This window comes from Brassica napus, chromosome A3 (assembly GCF_020379485.1).
Source record: "Brassica napus cultivar Da-Ae chromosome A3, Da-Ae, whole genome shotgun sequence".
Taxonomy (NCBI): Eukaryota; Viridiplantae; Streptophyta; class Magnoliopsida; order Brassicales; family Brassicaceae; genus Brassica; species Brassica napus.
Window position 1 is genome coordinate 34,467,064 of NC_063436.1, and position 18,167 is coordinate 34,485,230.

Sequence of the window (18,167 nt, forward strand, 5' to 3'; positions counted from 1 at the left end):
ATAGCCGTTGAGATAGGAAAATATCGACAGGATTCCGAAGGATATGACCGTTAGGGTCGTCGGAATGTCGTCGGACTGCCGTAAGCAATTTCTTATAAATACAACCTCTTCTCATTCAACTCATTCACTCCTCATTCTCTCTTCACTCTCTCTAATCACAACAATTCCGAGAAAATCATGTCTTTAGGAGTTTATTATCGTTTGTGGATGGATAAACCTCATATGGATCCCAACACCAATTTACTTACGGAAGAATACGTTCAAGGGATTGGAGAATTCATGAAGCTTGTTGAACAGCGACCGGATGCAAAAAACGGTATGTTAAGATGTCCCTGCTCTACTTGCAATAATAATAGGATTATAAAAGAATTTGATGTTTGGACTCATTTGTATATGAGAGGATTTTCACGTAATTATAAAGTTTGGTATCTTCATGGGGAAACTAGTTATGAATATGGTAGTACTAGCGAACCTCAGCCTGTTAGCGAACCTCAGTTAGGTTAGAAGAACCTAGACCGGATATAGATTATGGGGTAGGTACTGTGCAGATGGTACATGATCATTATAGAGGGGAAGAACCAAATCCCGAATCTAGGAGATTCTTTGACATGTTGGATGCCGGAAAACAACCTTTGTATAAAGGTTGTAGAGATGGTCATTCACCCTTATCATCTGCAACTAGATTGATGGGTATTAAGACAGACTATAATTTGGCTGAAGAATGTGTGGATGCGATTACTGATTTTGTCAAAGGTATTCTACCTGAGGATAATCTCGCACAGGGTTCATACTACGAGGTTCAGAAACTTGTTGTGGGTCTTCAACTACCGTACGAAGTGATAGATGTATGTATTGACAACTGCATGATCTACTGGGGAGCGGATACGGAACGGGATAACTGCAAATTATTTAGGAAACCTCTTTATCAGGAGACAAGGGGAAGAGTTCCGATCCCGTTCAAAAGGATGTATTATTTGCCTTTGACGGAAAGATTGAAGAGGTTATATCAGTGTGAGCGCACAGCAAAAACAATGAGATGGCACTACAGGAAATAAGGGTTTTAATAGCAATGTAATATAGCGGAAAAGAAGTTTGTGCTATTGTATGTTTGTGGCTAGAAATATAATAGCGTTTCTTTAAGTAAAAAGCTATTATATCTGGAGCGGCAAAATGAAATTTGCAAGCGCGCATGTTTTTGGGATTTTGATCTTTAGATTATAGCACTGAGAAAGAATAATCGTTATGGTATCCTCGACCGCTTATTTTTTTATTAAAACCCGCGAATGATAAATTTTGTGGGAAATATATCTTTGACCAAAGCAAAGAATATTTAGTACTTTTTCATTAAAACAAAAGAATATCGTCTCTGCATTTTCTCTCCCAAAGTGTTCTTCGTGAGACCCCTTCGGAATCATCGATCTCTGTCTTCTTTGTCTTCATCGATCTCTGTCTTCTTTGTCTTCTTCGATCTCAGGTTTGTCTTCTTTGATCTCTGTCTTCTTTAACTTGCATGCATCATGATAATAATCGATTGCTTATTATCTCAATAGATATGTATCGATCGTCTTCCATTTTTACAATCTACAATCATGAAAATTAATCGATTGCTTATTATCTCAATAGATCTCAAAAATGATTTTTTTAGGAACAAATTAACATGGGGCCGAAGACACGAGGAGGAATGGTTAGAAGAAGCAGACGTTCCCAAGGTCTGGAAGCAGAAACAGAGTTCATTGAGATAACCAGAAAGAGTACGAAAATGCGTAAGTTAAATAAGGGAAAAGAAGTTGCTATTGAAGAAGAAAACATTGAGATAAGGCAAGAAAGTGCTGACGAAGTCCCGACAAAGGTTTCTGAAGATGTTAATGAGGCGGATGGTGATGGTGATGGTGATGATCCACATGTGGAAATTGAAGTTGAGAATGTCATTGCTGAAGAACAGTCTCAGTCTGAGAATGGAGTTACTGAAGAACCTTCTCAGCCGAGAGAAGCTGACATGGAAGCTGAAAATGGAGTTACTCAAGAACCTTCTCAGCCGAGAGAAGCTGACATGGAACCTGAGAATGGATTTACTCAAGAACCTTCTCAGTCGAGAGAAGCTGACATGGAACCTGAGAATGGAGTTACTCAAGAACCTTCTCAGCCGAGAGAAGCTGACATTGAAACTGAGAATGGCATTTCAGGAGCAGAAGCATCGCCATCTGATGGAAAACAAAAGAAGAAAAGAGGACCCACAAAGATGCGTAAAGTGGCCAAGGATCATCAAGAGAAGGTTTCTGTGTCATTCACTGAGCTTGGCGAACATGTAGGTCCTGGATCAGTGACACTTTCATCGTTCCTTGGACCCCTTGTACGCGAACATGTGACTGTACTTCTTGATGATTGGAGGAATCTTGATAAGCAGACAAAGGACACATTATGGGAGGAAATTCAGGTATATATATGCCCTTAAGTCTATTGTATAATGTCTTTGTAAGGATTATAATGTGTGGCATTTGCATACATTACTGCAGGCGAGGTTTGATTTGAAAGAAGAGTGGCAAAAAGATTCAGTCTTCAAACAGATGGGCTGTTTGTGGAGATCTGGAAAGTCAAGGCTTGTATCACAACTGCGAAATGCAAAAAGCTCCACAGAGAGAGCAGCACTGAAACCAAGCAACATTCGATCTGTTCAGGTTTGGAGCGCTTGGGTTAAGAGTAGGACTTCGTCTGTGTTCAAGGTGAAATATACAGAGCATTTGGTTTTTAAGTGTTTACTTCGGAGATTTGATTGATCAAATTTGATTTAATAATATTGTAGGCAAAGAGTGAAAAGTACAGAGCACTAAGGAGAGCTCAGATTCCTCACACCACTAGTCGTAGAGGAATGAATCGTCTAGCTTGTGAAATGGTAAGTAACAGTATGTAATTATATTATATCTGAAGATAGAACAAACTGATAAGTAAAACAATATATCACTCTTGTAGAAAAAAAAGAGTGAAGACCCTAAGAAGATTAGCCGGAGCAAGGTCTGGATAGCAGGACACACTCACTCTGATGGTAGACCTGTTAGACCTGAGTTTGCTGAAACCATTGTAAGGTTTCATTGTCTGATTAATTAAGTTACTCTTTTTGGTATTGAAAAGGACCATAACTTATATTGTGTTTGTCTCAGGGGGGGGTGGGGGGGGGGGGGTGGGGGTGGGTGGGGGGGGGGGGGGGGGGGGTGGGGTTGTGGGGGGGGGGGGGGGGGGGGGGGGGTGGAGGGTGGGGGGGGGGGGGGGGCGAGGGGGGGGGGTGGAGGGGCGGGGGGGGGGGGTTGGGGGGGAGGGGGGGGGGGGGGGGGGGGTGGGGGATGGGGGGGGTGGGGGGGGGTGGGGGGGGGTGGGGTGGGGACGGGGGGGGCGAGGGGGGGGGGGGTGGGGGGGGGAGGGGGGGGGCGGGGGGGGGGGTGGGGGGGGGGGGGGGGGGGGGGGGGTGGGGGGGCGGGGGGGGGGGGTGGGGTGGGGGGTAGAGGGGGGTGGGGGGTGTCGTGGGGTGGGTGGGGGGGGGGAGGGGGGTGGGGGGGGAGGTGGGGGGGGGGGGGGGGGTGGGGGGGGGGGGGGGGGGGGGGGTGATTGGGGGGGGGGGGTGGGGATGGGGGGTGGGGGGTGGGGGGGTGGGGGGGAGGGGGGGGGGGGGGGGGGTGGGGGGGGGGGGGGGTGGGGTTGTAGGGGGGGGGTGGGGGGGGTGGGGGGGGGGGGGGGGGGAGGGGGCTGGGGGGTGTGGGGGGGGGGGGGGGACGGGGGGGGGGGTGGGTGGGGGGGGGGGAGGTGGGTGGGGGGGTGGGGGGGGGGGGGGGGGGGGTGAGGGGGTGGGGGGGGGGGGGGTGGTGGGGGGGGGTGGAACGGTGGGTGGGGGGGGGGGGGTGGGGGGTGGGGTGGGGTCAGGCGGGGGGGGGGGTGGGGTTGTGGGGGGGGGGGGGGGGGGGGGTGGGGTGGGGGGTGGGGGGTTGGGGGGGGGTGGGGGGGGGTGGGGGGTGGGGTGGGGGGGGGGGTTGTGGTGGGGGGTGGGGGGTGGGGGGGGGGGGGGGGTGGGGTGGTGGGGGGGGGGGGGGTGGGGGGGGGGTGGGTGGGGGGGTGGGGGGGGGGGTTGGGTGGGGGGGGGGGGGGGGGGGAGGGTGGGGGGGGGGGGGGGGGGGGTGGGGGGGGGGGTATGGGGGGGGTGGGGGGGGGGGGGGGGTTAGGGGGGGAGGGCGGGGGGTGTGGGGGTGGAGGGGGGGGGTGGGGGGGGGGGTGGGTGGGGGGGGGGGGGGTGGGGGAGGGTGGGGTGGGTGGGGGGGGGGTGGGGGGGTGGGGGGGGTGGGGGTGGGGGGGGGGGGGGGGGGTTCTGGGGGGGGTGTTGGGGTAAAAAGGGGGGGGGGGTGGGGGTGGGGGGTGGGGGGTGGTGGGGGGGGGGGGGGGGGGGGGTGGGTGGGGGGGGGTGGGGGGGGGGGGGGGGGGGGGGTGGGGAGGGGGGGGGATGGGGGGGGGGGGGTGGGGGGAGGGGGGGGGGGGTGGGTGGGGGGGGAGGGGGGGAGGGGGGGGGGTGGGGGGGGGGGGGGGGGGGGGGGGGGGAGGGGGGGGTGGGGGGGTAAGGGGTGGGGGGAAGGGGGGGGGGGGGGGGGGGTTGGGGGGGGGGGGGGGGGGGTGGGGGGGTGGGGGGGGGGTGGGGGGTGGGGGGGGGGGTGGGGGGTGGGGGGTGGGGTGTGTTGTACGGGGGGTGGGGGGGGTGGGGGGAGGGGGGGTTGACGGTGGGGGTGGGGGGTTTGGGTTGTGGGGTGGGGGTGGTGGGGGGGGGTGGGTTGGGGGGTGGGGTCGGGGGGGGGGGGGGGTGGGGACTCATCATAGTGGGGTGTAACTTCGGGGAAGGGGTGGGGTTAAAAAAGATGGTTGTTAGTCAAGTTGGGAGTGACGTAGACCACTGACAGGACGAGTCAGAGTGTGGCAAAGTGGGGATACGGGGACGATAGAGGGATTACTGCTACGAAACTACATTCTGTCAGCTAGAGACTCCAAACTTGCCGATTGGAAAGCGAGATTAAAGACTGAAGATTCTGGTCCGTGACTTAGCTGGAATAAGGTGTGAATTTTCTTTAGTTTAACTGGTTATATAATGTAGAATTTCCTTGATGATATAAAATCAATGATTCATTTTATGTTTTTACAGAAAAACAATGATGATTGTGTTTCTCCATCTGAGGCTAGTATGTATACAAAGAAGAACTAAGTTCAAATACTTGATTGGTGTGAGTCAAAAGATGTTGTTGTCGCTGAAGGAGAATTCTGCTCTGCTGAAGGTACATACAAGATGGCGTATTCCGATTGGTCCTAACGCCCGGCGGGTGTTGTAAAGTCGGTATCAAACCCGAAGGCATCTGTTTGGAGGCCAACTACGGATGTGCGTTAATCTTCAGGAAGCAGCGGGATGCAAAATTCCATGGCCAATTGATAACTGATACTAGATAGTGCATCGAACAACCATCCAGTTTCCTCGGATGTGTGTTAAGATCAAGGTCATTCCATAGCAGTATATTACGTTTGTATTATAAAATTCAACATGATACTAACCATATGCATTGCAATATAGAATACTACCGTAGATGATCTTGAAAGGTGCAAGATCTACGATTGGGTTAAGGGCGTCGAGGTAATCGCTGAAGGTTTTATGGGTTCGACTGACCCATATGAGATGGTGAACAATGTTCCTTTGGGTCCGAATGCTGTAGTTATGAGAGTTGCTAAGGTGATTAATGGGAAAGCTTTTCTATGGAGGCCAACAAGTGACATGACAACAATGAGTGATGCTGTTAATGAAAAGATCGCATGGCCGCTCCATAATGTATCAGTAATTAAAGTTCCTGAAGATGAAGGGGAAGCTAGTGTCAGAAGGCCTTCATTGGTAAATTTACAAACTTCTCTCTTTTACAAACTTATTTAGATGTAGTGGTTGTGATATGTTGTGCTTGTAGAGTCCAAGTGGCAGCACTAGTTCCACCCGTTCAGGTGGTAAAGAAGTGTGCATCTTGTTGGACCACAACAACTCAGGACGGAAAGTCGCAGAAGGCAGAGTAAGTAGTACTGATCCATTGTGTTTAGTCCATCACGTCCCGTTAGGTCCAATGCAAGTCGGGTCTGGGTTGAAGTGGCCTTGATTGAAGATGCATCTCTATGGAGACCAAACTCTTTTCTGGAAGACATATCAGATGCTGTGGCAGCACAGTGGCTTGGCCAAATGATAAGATTCTGTATGTTTAAATGTACTCGATCGAGTATTCTCAAAGACATATTATGGATCGGAGTATGCTTGTTTTGTTTTAAGACATATTTTGTTGTTTGGTTGTAAGACATATTTGTTTGGTTGTTAAGACATATTTCTAATAAGATTATGTAGGCTGGCATATATATAAATTATAAAAATAAGTGGTCCTTTAAAATTTTAAAAATAAGTGTTTCAAAATAATTTATACAATTTAAGTGTTCCATTAAAATTTTACAAATAAATTGTTCATAAAAATTTATACAATTTAGATTTTAGGGTTTATTTAGGGATTCAACCCTATTGTAACAAATTTATACCCTATCATCATATAGGGATTCAAATTTAGGGATTCAACCCTATTGTAACAATTTATACAATTTAGATGAAACAAATTTAGATTTTAGGGTTTATTTAGGGATTCAACCCTATATAACACATAAGGATTCAACCCTATCATCATCTATTCTCCATATAGAGAAATCATTTTATACTTATTTCAAACATATAATATTTTTGTTAAAAAAAATTAATAATAAAATTTATTAAAATTTAAATTTTGTTTATAACATAATTTCCCATCATTTTCATGCATTTTTCGTAATTTAAAAATAAATTAATATAGAATTGTACATAAACCAATAAGAAGGAATGGTGGGGATAGATGACGTGCCTTCATAGAAGCCGTAGGATCTGATTTTTTAATCTTTCAATCTCCGTCTTTCCATCGGAGATCTGTTCATTCTCCTTCTGCGATTACTCAAATCTAGGTTTAGTTCCTTTTGCTGACGCCTCCTTTTCGAAAATCGAAGGTTTCAGTCGATTTCCCTCGAAGTTATATTGTTCTGATATGGAAAAAGCATGGGTTTGGCTTCCAAGGTAGTAATCTTTTCGACATTTTAATTCATGACGAATTCTTCTTCTGTTCCAAATTTTTTGTTCTGATTCTGTTCCTTATATATATATATAGGGCTAGCCTCGAATATTTCGAAGGAGCAACAGGCTTTGTTACTGCATCAGCGAGGAGGTTAGGAGATCCGACAGAAATATTATGTCCCTGTACTCACTGCAGAAACCTTTCCCATCAAGTTTTAGACAAAGTAACGGAGCATCTTGTGATTAGGGGTATGGATAAGAAGTATATGAGGAGTTCTTGTTGGAGTCTTCATGGTGAGAGAAGGTCTGATATGAATGATAGTGTCCCTCAATCAGAAACAGAGGCTTATGGTTTGCTAAGGACGGCTTATTTTGATAGTGGTGAACCTGATGAACCGCCTTCTGATGACACTGGAGGAGAGCCTGTACATGGTGAACCTGATGAAGACTCGGAGTTTAGGAAGAAGTTGAGAGATGCTGAAACTCCATTGTACTTGACATGTAGCAAGCACACCAAAGTTTCTGCGATCATGGCCCTTTACCGCATCAAAGTAAAGAGTGGAATGTCAGAGGCTTACTTTGATCAGCTACTGTCGGCATTACATGACATGCTACCAGAAGGTAATGTACTACCAAAGTCGACTGATTCGATTAAGAAGTTCTTGAAGATTTTTGGGTTTGGCTACGAAATGATTCATGCGTGCAAGAACGATTGTATTCTCTATAGGAAGCAATATGAGGAGTTGGAAACCTGCCCAAGATGTAGTGCTTCTAGATGGGAAATTGATAAGCACAGTAATGAAGAAAAGAAAGGAATTCCTGCAAAGGTCCTACGGTATTTTCCGATCAAAGACAGATTCAAGAGGATGTTTAGATCAGCAAGGATGGCTGAGGATTTGCGATGGCATGCCAACAATGCCACTGAAGATGGTATAATGCGACATCCTGTTGACTCGTTATCTTGGGCTCAAGTGAATAATAAGTGGCCAGAGTTTGCTAGTGAAGCAAGAAACCTTCGACTCGGCCTGTCAACAGATGGTATGAACCCTTTCTCTATCCAGAACACAAAGTATAGTACTTGGCCAGTGTTGTTAGTCAATTACAACTTGCCACCAACTCTGTGTATGAAGGCTGAGAACGTCATGTTGACTATGTTGATCCCTGGACCGACGGCTCCGAGCAACAACATTGATGTTTATCTAGAGCCACTGGTTGAAGACTTACAAGAATTGTGGAGTGAGGGGATTCAGGTATACGACTCATTCCTGAAAGAGAAGTTCACACTAAAAGCTATGTTGTTGTGGACTATAAGCGACTACCCGGCTCTAGGTAGTTTGGCAGGTTGTAAAGTTAAAGGGAAACAAGCATGCAATGTTTGTGGAAAGGATACACCAAATAGGTGGCTCAAGTTTAGTCGCAAGTATGTGTATTTGGGGAATAGGAAGCGACTAAGCCCTGGACATCACTACAGACGCAGGAAAGGATGGTTTGATAATACAGTGGAGAAGGGGACTGCAAACAGGATTCAAACCGGTGCAGAAATATTTGCAACACTAAAGAACTTCAGGAATGACTTTGGAAGATCTTTAGCAAAGAAAAAAAAAAGGAAGAGAAATGTTGTCTCAGAAGATGAGGTGGCTGAAGACGAAGAAAATGATGAAACGAGTGATCAATGGAGGTGGAAGAAACGATCAATATTCTTCGATTTACCGTACTGGAAGGTATTATAGCTATTGTTAGACTGAGATACGATTGTCACATTTTGTTTATCCATTAACTGATCATTCTGTTTTCAATGTGTTAGGATTTGCCGGTGCGTCACAACATCGACGTCATGCACGTGGAAAAGAACTTGTCTGATGCATTATTATCAACGCTGATGCAGAGTGCTAAGTCAAAAGATGGCCTCAAAGCGAGACAGGACTTAGAAGATATTGGAATCCGGAAAAACTTGCACACACAGGTACGGGGAAAGAGATTCTACTTGCCTCCAGCAACTTATTGGCTCAGTAAGGAAGAGAAAAAGATATTTTGTCAAAGGTTGTCTGCGTTTAGAGGCCCTGACGGCTACTGCGGTAATATTGCAAATGTTGTTTCAATTAACCCTCCTATGATTGGAAGTCTTAAATCCCATGATCATCATGTACTAATCCAAAATCTGTTACCTGCTGCGTTACGAGGGTTGCTTCCAAGAGGACCAAGAGTGGCAGTAACTCGAGTATGTAACTACTTCAACAGATTGTGTCAGCGTGCTATTGACGCGGAGAAGCTGATAACTTTGGAAAATGAGTTTGTGGAGACAATGTGCCAACTCGAGCGGTTCTTTCCTCCATCGCTCTTCGATATCATGTTCCACCTTCCTTTACACCTAGCAAGAGAGGCACGTTTGGGAGGTCCTGTGCACTTTCGTTGGATGTATCCGTTTGAGAGGTTTGTTTTCATTTTGTTCGCGTAATGTAAATTGTTTATATCCTGAACTGTTTTTCCGATCAACTGAGGTTTGTAACTATTGCTATATTGTTTGAGCTGTAGATACATGAAAACACTCAAGGCATATGTAAAGAATTTTGCTAGGCCAGAAGCATGTATGGCTGAGGGGTACTTAGCTGGAGAATGCATAGCCTTTTGTTTAGAGTTCCTAAAGAATTCTGTACCCGTTGAAGAAGTACTTAACCGTAATGAAGATATTCAGTCTGATGGAATGGTTCTTGAAGGTCGACCACTGCAAAAGGGAACAGAGCTTATTCTTTCAGAGAAAGATAGAGACATAGCACATCGATATGTTTTGATGAATATGGCTATTATGGATCCCTATGTTGAGTAAGTTCTACTGTCCCTCTCAAATTCAGATTTTTTTATCAGTCTGATAACTCTCTACTTTGTTATGAGAACCAGGAAGCACTTACAAGAACTGCAAGATAATGATGTTCGATTAGCAACAAATGAAACTTTGTTATGGAAGCATCACACCCAACAATTTGCTGAATGGGTGAAGAATAAGGTTTGTACAACTTCACTATCTGTTCACTTTTCTATTCACATAGCTCACACAGTTTTACATCCTTGTTAGATACCTTCTAACTCAAAGGAGCATTCTACGAAGCTGAGGTGGTTGGCCTTTGGACCAAGGTTTACTGCTCATACCAATAAAGGTTTTGTCATTAACGGGAACCGATTTCACATACAATCCGTTAAGCGAAAGACTCAGAATAGTGGAGTCACTTACGAAGCTTTCAGCATGTGTAGATCTTCTGCAAGAGATACAAGACATACAGCCGATATGGTCACATATTATGGAGTGATAACAGAGATCATTCTTCTCGATTACCACATGTTCAGCGTTCCTTTATTCAAGTGTAATTGGGCGAACAGAGGCTACGGTGTTAAGGAAGAAGATGGTTTCACCCTTGTCAATCTTCATGTCAACCAAACGCCATATTTACAAGATCCATACATTCTACCATCACAAGCAAAACAGGTATTTTACTCTAGAGAAGATGAAGAATCGCCTTGGTATGTTGTTATGAGAGCACCACCGAGAGGATATCATGAACTCGAGACAGAGGAAGACGTTGTCGGAGCACCATTACTCGCACAGGAATTTGATGATACAGAGCAATTGTCTGATGATGAAAGTTTTTGTGTTAGAGATGATTGTGATGGAATTATAGTTGCTGATTGATTTTTTTTGCATGGAAAATTTGTGAGAATTGAATATATTTTTTATTTTCGAATATTTTAATTTTCTTCGAATTTTAATTAGAATTAATTTTTATTTTACATTTTTTGATTCTCTATTATTTTAAAAATCAAAATATTAAATAAAATTTGTTATAAACAAAATGAAACAATTGCATATAAAAAAATGCAATGAAATGTTCAAATATTGCTATTGATAGAAGACGACAATAGTAATTACAAATCGCTATATTTAATTTTAAAAAATGCTATAGTTAAAAAGTTATAATATCATTTTGGCGACGCTATAATACAAATTTACAATTGCATAACAAGAACCGCTATTAATAATAAAATATCAATAGCACAACAAAAATCCGCTATGAAATGTACGAGACCTATTATCGCGGGCGATATTGGAGCGCTTTCTACAACGCTATGGTAGCGTCTTATAGCGCTTTAGCGGTGCCATCAAAACCCTTATTTCCTGTAGTGTGGCATGCAGAGCATTCCACAAATGGTGAGATTAGACATCCTTCAGATGCGAAGGCTTGGAAACATTTCCAGTCAACATATCCAGAATTTGCGGAAGAGAGAAGAAATGTTTATCTTGGATTATGTACTGATGGTTTCAGCCCATTTGGAAAGAGTGGAAGACAGTATTCTCTATGGCCAGTTATTGTGACACCGTACAACTTACCGCCAAGCTTGTGCATGCGACGAGAGTTTTTGTTCCTCTCAATTCTCGTCCCCGGGCCAGAGCATCCTAAGAGATCACTAGACGTGTTTCTTCAACCACTGATATATGAGTTGCAACAACTATGGGCGCATGGTTTTGAGACATACGATGTTTCGTGCAAAGAAAATTTTTATATGCGGGCAGTACTTATGTGGACAATAAGTGACTTTCCAGCATATGATATGTTATCCGGATGGACAACACATGGGAGGCTATCATGTCCATATTGTCAAGATGAAACATATGCTTTCCAACTAAAGCACGGAAGGAAAACATGTTGGTTTGACTGTCATAGAAGATTTCTACCACCTGATCATCCATACCGTAGGAGTAAGACTTTGTTTACGAAGAACAAGCAGGTGTTTGATGGTCCACCTAAGGAAGTTAGTGGGGAAGATTTGTGGAAGCAGTTGAGGGATTTTGGTGCAGATAGGAAGCCTGACGTAGGTGGAGATGAAAACATTCGAGTCGATGCGGTTGGAGAGCTACATAACTGGCACAAAAAGAGTGTTTTCTGGGATCTGCCATATTGGAAGGATCATCTATTGCGGCATAATTTAGAGATGGCAAAATTTGAACCTTCCCGCGGGCCTAGCCCGTTTGAACCTGTTGCGGGGCGGGATTGGTTACTAAGATCTAGGCTCGAATTTTTAGCGGGCTTCGCGGGATGAGCTTGTGCGGGATCGGGCCAGAAGCGGGATGGGTTCGGTGTATCCCGCGGGACGCGCGGGGATCCGCAAAGATAATTTGTCGAGAAGAACTTTTTCGACAATCTGATGAACACAATCCTTAACATCCAAGGTAAAACGAAGGATAATTTAAAGTCAAGGTTGGATTTAGTCGATATCTGTGATCGTTCTGAACATCACGTCGATGAGAACGGTACGGCCCCTTTTCCCATTTATCGGCTGGATGGTGCTGGAAAAGAAGAGTTCTTTGATTGGATTACAAATAGAGTGAAATTTCCAGACGGTTATTCATCAAATTTGCGAAACTGCGTTGATAGAAGCGAATGATAGTTTACTGGCTTGAAGAGTCATGGTTGTCATGTAATTATGCAGCGCCTCCTTCCGTTTTCTTTTTCCGCACTATTGCCACGTAATGTTCATGAAGAAATTGCAGGTATAAGTGTTTTTTTCCGCGATTTATGCACCAGAGCAGTGAATGCGGAGGGTATTAGTAATCTGAAGGCAAACATACCATTCAGCATGTGCAACCTCGACAACATATTTCCTCCATCATTCTTTGAAGTAATGGAACATCTTGCTATTCATCTCGCAAGAGAATTGGAACTTGGTGGTCCTGTGCAGTACCGATGGATGTATCTTTTTGAGCGTTATATGCATCATCTGAAGAAGAAGGTCAAAAATTTAAGCAAGGTGGAAGGATCTATAGTCGCCCAGGTGATCAATGAAGAAACTGCAATCTTTGCTGAAAACTATTTTCCATCAGAAGTGCATACAAAAAACCGAAGACCTGCTCGGCATGATGACAGAGGGGAGAGGGCAACATATCATGTTACTGTCCCAAGCATGTTCACGGAAATAGGACGACTTAGTGGAAAACCCACGAAGCGGAGACTTACGGAGACTGAGCACGGTCATTTGCAAACATATTTGCTCACCAACTGTGAAGATGTTCTACAATATGAGAGGTAAAAATAGTTATTCATTTAAACTTTTTGATTAATATTCAATAATTTTATTTTATATTGATAATATCTTTTTATATAGTGTTTATATGGCAGAGTTGCGTATGACTCACATGCATGCGATAGAAGATGAGCTTCAATAACTCAGACATAACGGATTTGCCGCATGGCTTCTTAGTTATGTGAGTCATATATCATATTACCCTATGCATATGATTAGTTTATATTTAATATAAAGTAATTAATTTTTCACTCATATATATATGTTTTTAATTTTATAGGTGAATGATAGTTTGGCCAGAGGTTTTGTGTTCAATGATTGGATACGCGAATTTGTGCGGGGACCAAACTATGTGGTCAAATCATATCCAAAATATTGTACGCGAGGATATGCATTCACAAAGAAAGGTCATTTCTAGGACAACATATGATGATGGTGTTTCGTCTTGTTCTGGTGACGATGTCTACTACGACAACATAGAAGAAATATTTGGAAATCCAGTTTCCTGGTATGGTTGGATTGTGGTGTGTAGTGTTCTATTGTGATTGGTATGACACCACCCCAGATAGAGGAGTGAAGAGTGATGCGTTTGGTGTTACATCGGTTCATTCGCGGTGGAAACTTCAATATTATGATCCCTTAAATCTTGCTTCGCAAGCTGATCAGGTACGTCAATTTATTCATAATTAATGGTTTATATTTTACTAATACTTTGTATAATTGATAGGTGTGCTACATCAGTTACCCTCGGGTGACGTACAATAAAGATCCATGTGTCACTGTAACGCAAATCAACCCAAGAGGACGAGTGGATGGAACTTCTGATAATGAACCATTACAACCAGACTCTACCAGTAACTTGAGTGCAGTTGAAGATTTGGCAGATGTTGAACTCGTTGAGAATTTTACCGAGTTTGGACTTGATGATGTTGTACATTCAGAGGACGAAGCTGAGGTTGGGGAGTTTGATGAAGATTCTGATTAGGAATTCTTATTATTCGACTTGTATTTATTAGTTGTTGTAATTACATAAGTTTTTTTTTTCTCAAAACAAGTCTGTCGGTATTCCGTCACTATATACCGACGACATAGCGACGAAATATGGTTTCATTCTAAGTGGACATGTTCCTCGGAAATACCTTGGAATATACCGAGGACATTCCGATGAACTTGTTAAATTCGTCGGAATGTCCTCGGTATATTCCGAGGTATTTTCGAGGACTTATGTTTTTAAAAATGTTCAGATCAAAATATATATATATTTGGATACCAAAACTATGAAAATAACACATAATAAGTGTTAGTATAGTATTAGATCGTAACCGTTCAAATATAACAACTCATTAAAATATTTATGTATGTATATCATGGTTTTCATAACATCTCATCGTAACACTCATATACTTATACAATCATATTCATCTAATCTTATACTACAAAATTGTTTTTGTGTAAAATCGTGTTATGTAAATATTTTATAGTTAAATCTTTATGCAAATACTATATATATTATCAAAGATTTGGATTTTGCATTTAGAAACTTGTGTTCAACCCCTAAACACTACGTCGTCGGAATTCGTAGGAAACTCTCGTCAATAATCCTTCGGAAAATACCGACGACTTACTGACGGATTAAATATCCGACGAAATACCGACGACTTTACTAAATCCGTCGGAAATCCGTCGGAATATCAAATTACCCGGGAAAAACAAACCACGTGAAAATTTTCGCGAACCACCAATTGGTATATATTTAATGATTCCGACGAAACTCCAACGTACACGTGTTCGTCGGAATCATTAAAGATAAAGATGCTAGACACTTCCTTCTTCGTCATTTCTGCATCTCTAAACTCTCTCCGATTTCTCTCTCTTTGACGGCGACTCCGGCGATTTGCGAGCTCCCATCTCCGGCGATTCCTCTTCCCACCGTCAGATCTCTTCCCCACTCCACAAATCATGTAAGATTCTATAAAACCTTTGTGTATTTCAATTTTTTTGGGTTTAGGAAGTTAGATCTTAGGGTTTAAGGTTGTTTGATTGAAAACTTTAAGATTGAATGGATAGTTTAGGATCTATTAGTTAGGATTGTTGTTTTAATTTTTTTTGGATTGAAAACGTTTTTGTATTTTTAAAATTATTTTTGCGTTTCCAGTAATATATTATATATAATAAAACGTTTCTTAAAAGTCTTATATATATTTAACAACCTTTTCTATATTTATAAACGTTTTATAAATATTTTTTATAGAAAAAACGATTTTATATTTTTTATATAGATAAAAACGTATATATATATAAATAATTTTTAGATGTAAAAATAATTTTTAATATATTTAACAACCATTTCTACATTTATAGTTTTTTAAAACATTTACAATTTTTTTATACATATATATATAAATCATTTTAGATTTAAATATATAAATTAAAACATTTTAAATAGAAAATTATTTTTTAATATATTTAACAATCTTTTGATGTATTAACATTTATTTTTAGGTCCGAGGAAGCACGCCATTCCGCATCCCGTCGTTCCGCACCCCGTGGCGGCCGAGGTAGTTTGGCGAGCAGTTCCCGTCCATTGGGTTCATCTCACGAACAAAACTCGGTGCCCGCATATGTTCCCGCTCCCGCTCCTGCTCCATATGTTCCCGCTCCAGTTGCTCATGAGGATCCGGGGGTCATGTCAGTTGAACAATTGGTTCAACAACCAGGTCGAGAGCATCTCCCGGTTCTCCATCCCAACCCATGACCGGGACATACAACTTGGTTAGTATTTTTATTTTATTTGTAGTGTTTTTCCATTAATTAACTTTCTAACATGCATTTTTTTAAGGTTCAACAAGTCGAGCAATGGCATTAGCAGGAGCATCAACAATATAATGTATTCCATGCTCCATACCGGATATTCGAAGTGGAGTGTGATTCCTCTCCAAGAGAGGGAGTTGTGGTTTCGTCAGTTTGCGGTAACTCTTCAGTGTTTTTTAAAGAATTTTTCAATTTTTTTTATATATATCTACTAATTAAATTATGTGTGTTGTGTAGCAAGAGTTCACTTGGGATTCCGGTCTCACGGAAACAGTCCGTCAGAAATTCAACGAAAAGGCCTTGGACTCTTATACAAAGCAGATCAACGCTTCGAAGACAGTATGGCAGAAGAACAAGAGGCCACGGTATATCAATGGGAAGGTGTGGGATCAGTTGATAGTCCATTGGGAGAAGGACGACACTGTAGCGACGTCTCGTAAGAACTCCAAGAACCGGAAGAGAGATCGTGGCGGGAAAGGTATGTATGTGCACAACCTCGGCGCTTGCTTTATGTCTTCTAAGGAGGATCAACTTGTAAGTTTTATTTTTTTTTATCTTTATATTTATTTAAATAAATATTTTTATATATTCTTTGGCAAATGACTGTTTTTTAGTTTAAAGCAAATGACGGTAATCCTGTTGATAGTCTTCAACTTATTAAGGAGGCTCACACTAACAAGAAGACGGGTCAAATTCAGGACGCCGTGATCAGATCCTTCGTTGACTTTGTGGAAACTCAAAAAGAAGCTCTTCTATCTTCTCAGCCTCTCTCTGATGACGGCGATTCTACGGGAGCTTCAACCAACATGTTCCGATTGCAAATACATGAGATGGTCGAAAAAGTAAAATTTTTATTAATATATTTATTTTACAATGTAGTTTACTAACTTTAAATATTTTTGTAGGCGGTTCCTAAAAGGAAAGGAGGACATTTCGTTGGGTAGGCCCGCCGTGCTTCTTCGTATCCGGCGTCTTCTTCGCAAGTTTCGTATACCGATCCCATGATTCTGGAGCAGCTACAGAACAAAGATGAACGGATTGTGGCATTAGAGGAGCAGAACGCCACTATCCTTTCTAGAATGCCACTATCCTTGCTCAGTTGGTATCCCAAAAGAAGACCAACGCCGAGATATTGGAAAAGCTAGATTGTTTGCTTCCCTCGGGTTCTTAGTTTTTTATGAATTTTAAAACTTGATGAATGTTTTTTTTCTATTTAAGTTTGTATGAATTTAAATTCTATAATATTATTAGTTTTAAATTTCAGATTTTGTGTATTTATTAAATTTTAATATAAAAAAATATAATTATAGATGCAAAATTTATTCATATTTAAAAATGGTATATTCTGACGAATCTGAGTTGTCAGAATATACCGACAAACCGGTTCGTCGCAATATACTGACGAATCATAGTCGTCGGAATATACCGACGAATACAAGTCGTCAGAATATACTGACGAACTTGTGTCGTCAGAATATTCTGACGACTACAATTCGTCAGTATATTTCGACGAACAGGTTTGTCGGTAAATTTTGACGACTCTGATTCGTCAGTATATTCTGACGACTCTGATTCCTCGGAATATAGTGTTTCCGATGTATTCAGTTCTCGGAATATGTTATCGGAGTGTCGTCGGAAGTTCGTCAGAATGTGGTTTCTCGGTATTCGTCAGAAAGTCGTCGGAAACTCTGACGAAATTCCGACGAATTATTTTTTTCCGACGAAATGATACCGTTGACCACTTTCGTCAGAAATTCGTCAAATTGTCTCTATTCCGACGAACTTCTGACGATTTTGTCCGTCAGTATCCGCCTGTTTTCTTGTAGTGACCGATCTACTTGACCATCAGTTGTGACCCACCGGTGGTGTAACCCTTGTCACCATAGACGTTTCCGTGTTGTTGTAGATTGTGTCGTGTGGTTAACCAAGGAGAGAGTGAGATCTAGGGTAAGATTTACCTCTTTATTGCGCACGAAGCTTCCACGTTTCCATTTTATTAAACGCTTGCCACCTTGTTGTGAATGAGGACCTTATGTCATGATTTTATGTCTGCTATGCATGTGCATCTTTGTTGTGCTCCTCGTGTTGATGGTGAGAAGCCGAGACAGATGTTTTATTCTATAACATGATTCCGGTTCCGATCATGGCTAAAGTG

General features: G+C 42.8%; 3 protein-coding genes and 1 pseudogene across 5 annotated transcripts; 3 read left to right on the top strand and 1 right to left on the bottom strand.

Annotated features, from left to right (window-relative positions):
* Nucleotides 1-1,042: 1,042 nt before the first annotated feature.
* Nucleotides 1,043-3,117, top strand: LOC125607311. Of its 2 annotated transcripts, XM_048777254.1 has the most exons (5): nt 1,044-1,474; nt 1,646-2,434; nt 2,514-2,720; nt 2,801-2,890; nt 2,968-3,117. In XM_048777254.1, exons 2-5 carry the CDS (start codon nt 1,658-1,660, stop codon nt 3,100-3,102), a joined length of 1,209 nt encoding a protein of 402 aa, XP_048633211.1. In that variant the 5' UTR covers nt 1,044-1,474; nt 1,646-1,657; the 3' UTR covers nt 3,103-3,117. The 2 variants fall into 2 exon arrangements, with proteins under 2 accessions (XP_048633212.1, XP_048633211.1); XM_048777255.1 differs by having other exon boundaries at nt 1,043-2,434.
* A 76-nt stretch (nt 3,118-3,193) lies between these two features.
* On the bottom strand, nt 3,194-4,824 carry LOC125592496 (annotated as a pseudogene).
* A 762-nt stretch (nt 4,825-5,586) lies between these two features.
* LOC125607258 lies at nt 5,587-6,152 on the top strand. Its single transcript, XM_048777154.1, has 2 exons — nt 5,587-5,899; nt 5,970-6,152. Exons 1-2 carry the CDS (start codon nt 5,666-5,668, stop codon nt 6,150-6,152), a joined length of 417 nt encoding a protein of 138 aa, XP_048633111.1. The 5' UTR covers nt 5,587-5,665.
* Nucleotides 6,153-6,679: 527 nt separating this feature from the next.
* LOC106378834 lies at nt 6,680-10,914 on the top strand. 2 transcript variants are annotated; one of them, XM_048777208.1, is made up of 7 exons: nt 6,680-7,135; nt 7,227-8,853; nt 8,937-9,207; nt 9,313-9,562; nt 9,665-9,952; nt 10,028-10,133; nt 10,203-10,914. In XM_048777208.1, exons 1-7 carry the CDS (start codon nt 7,107-7,109, stop codon nt 10,812-10,814), a joined length of 3,183 nt encoding a protein of 1,060 aa, XP_048633165.1. In that variant the 5' UTR covers nt 6,680-7,106; the 3' UTR covers nt 10,815-10,914. The 2 variants fall into 2 exon arrangements, with proteins under 2 accessions (XP_048633165.1, XP_013674351.2); XM_013818897.3 differs by having other exon boundaries at nt 6,681-7,135; nt 8,937-9,562.
* The last annotated feature ends 7,253 nt before the right edge of the window (nt 10,915-18,167 follow it).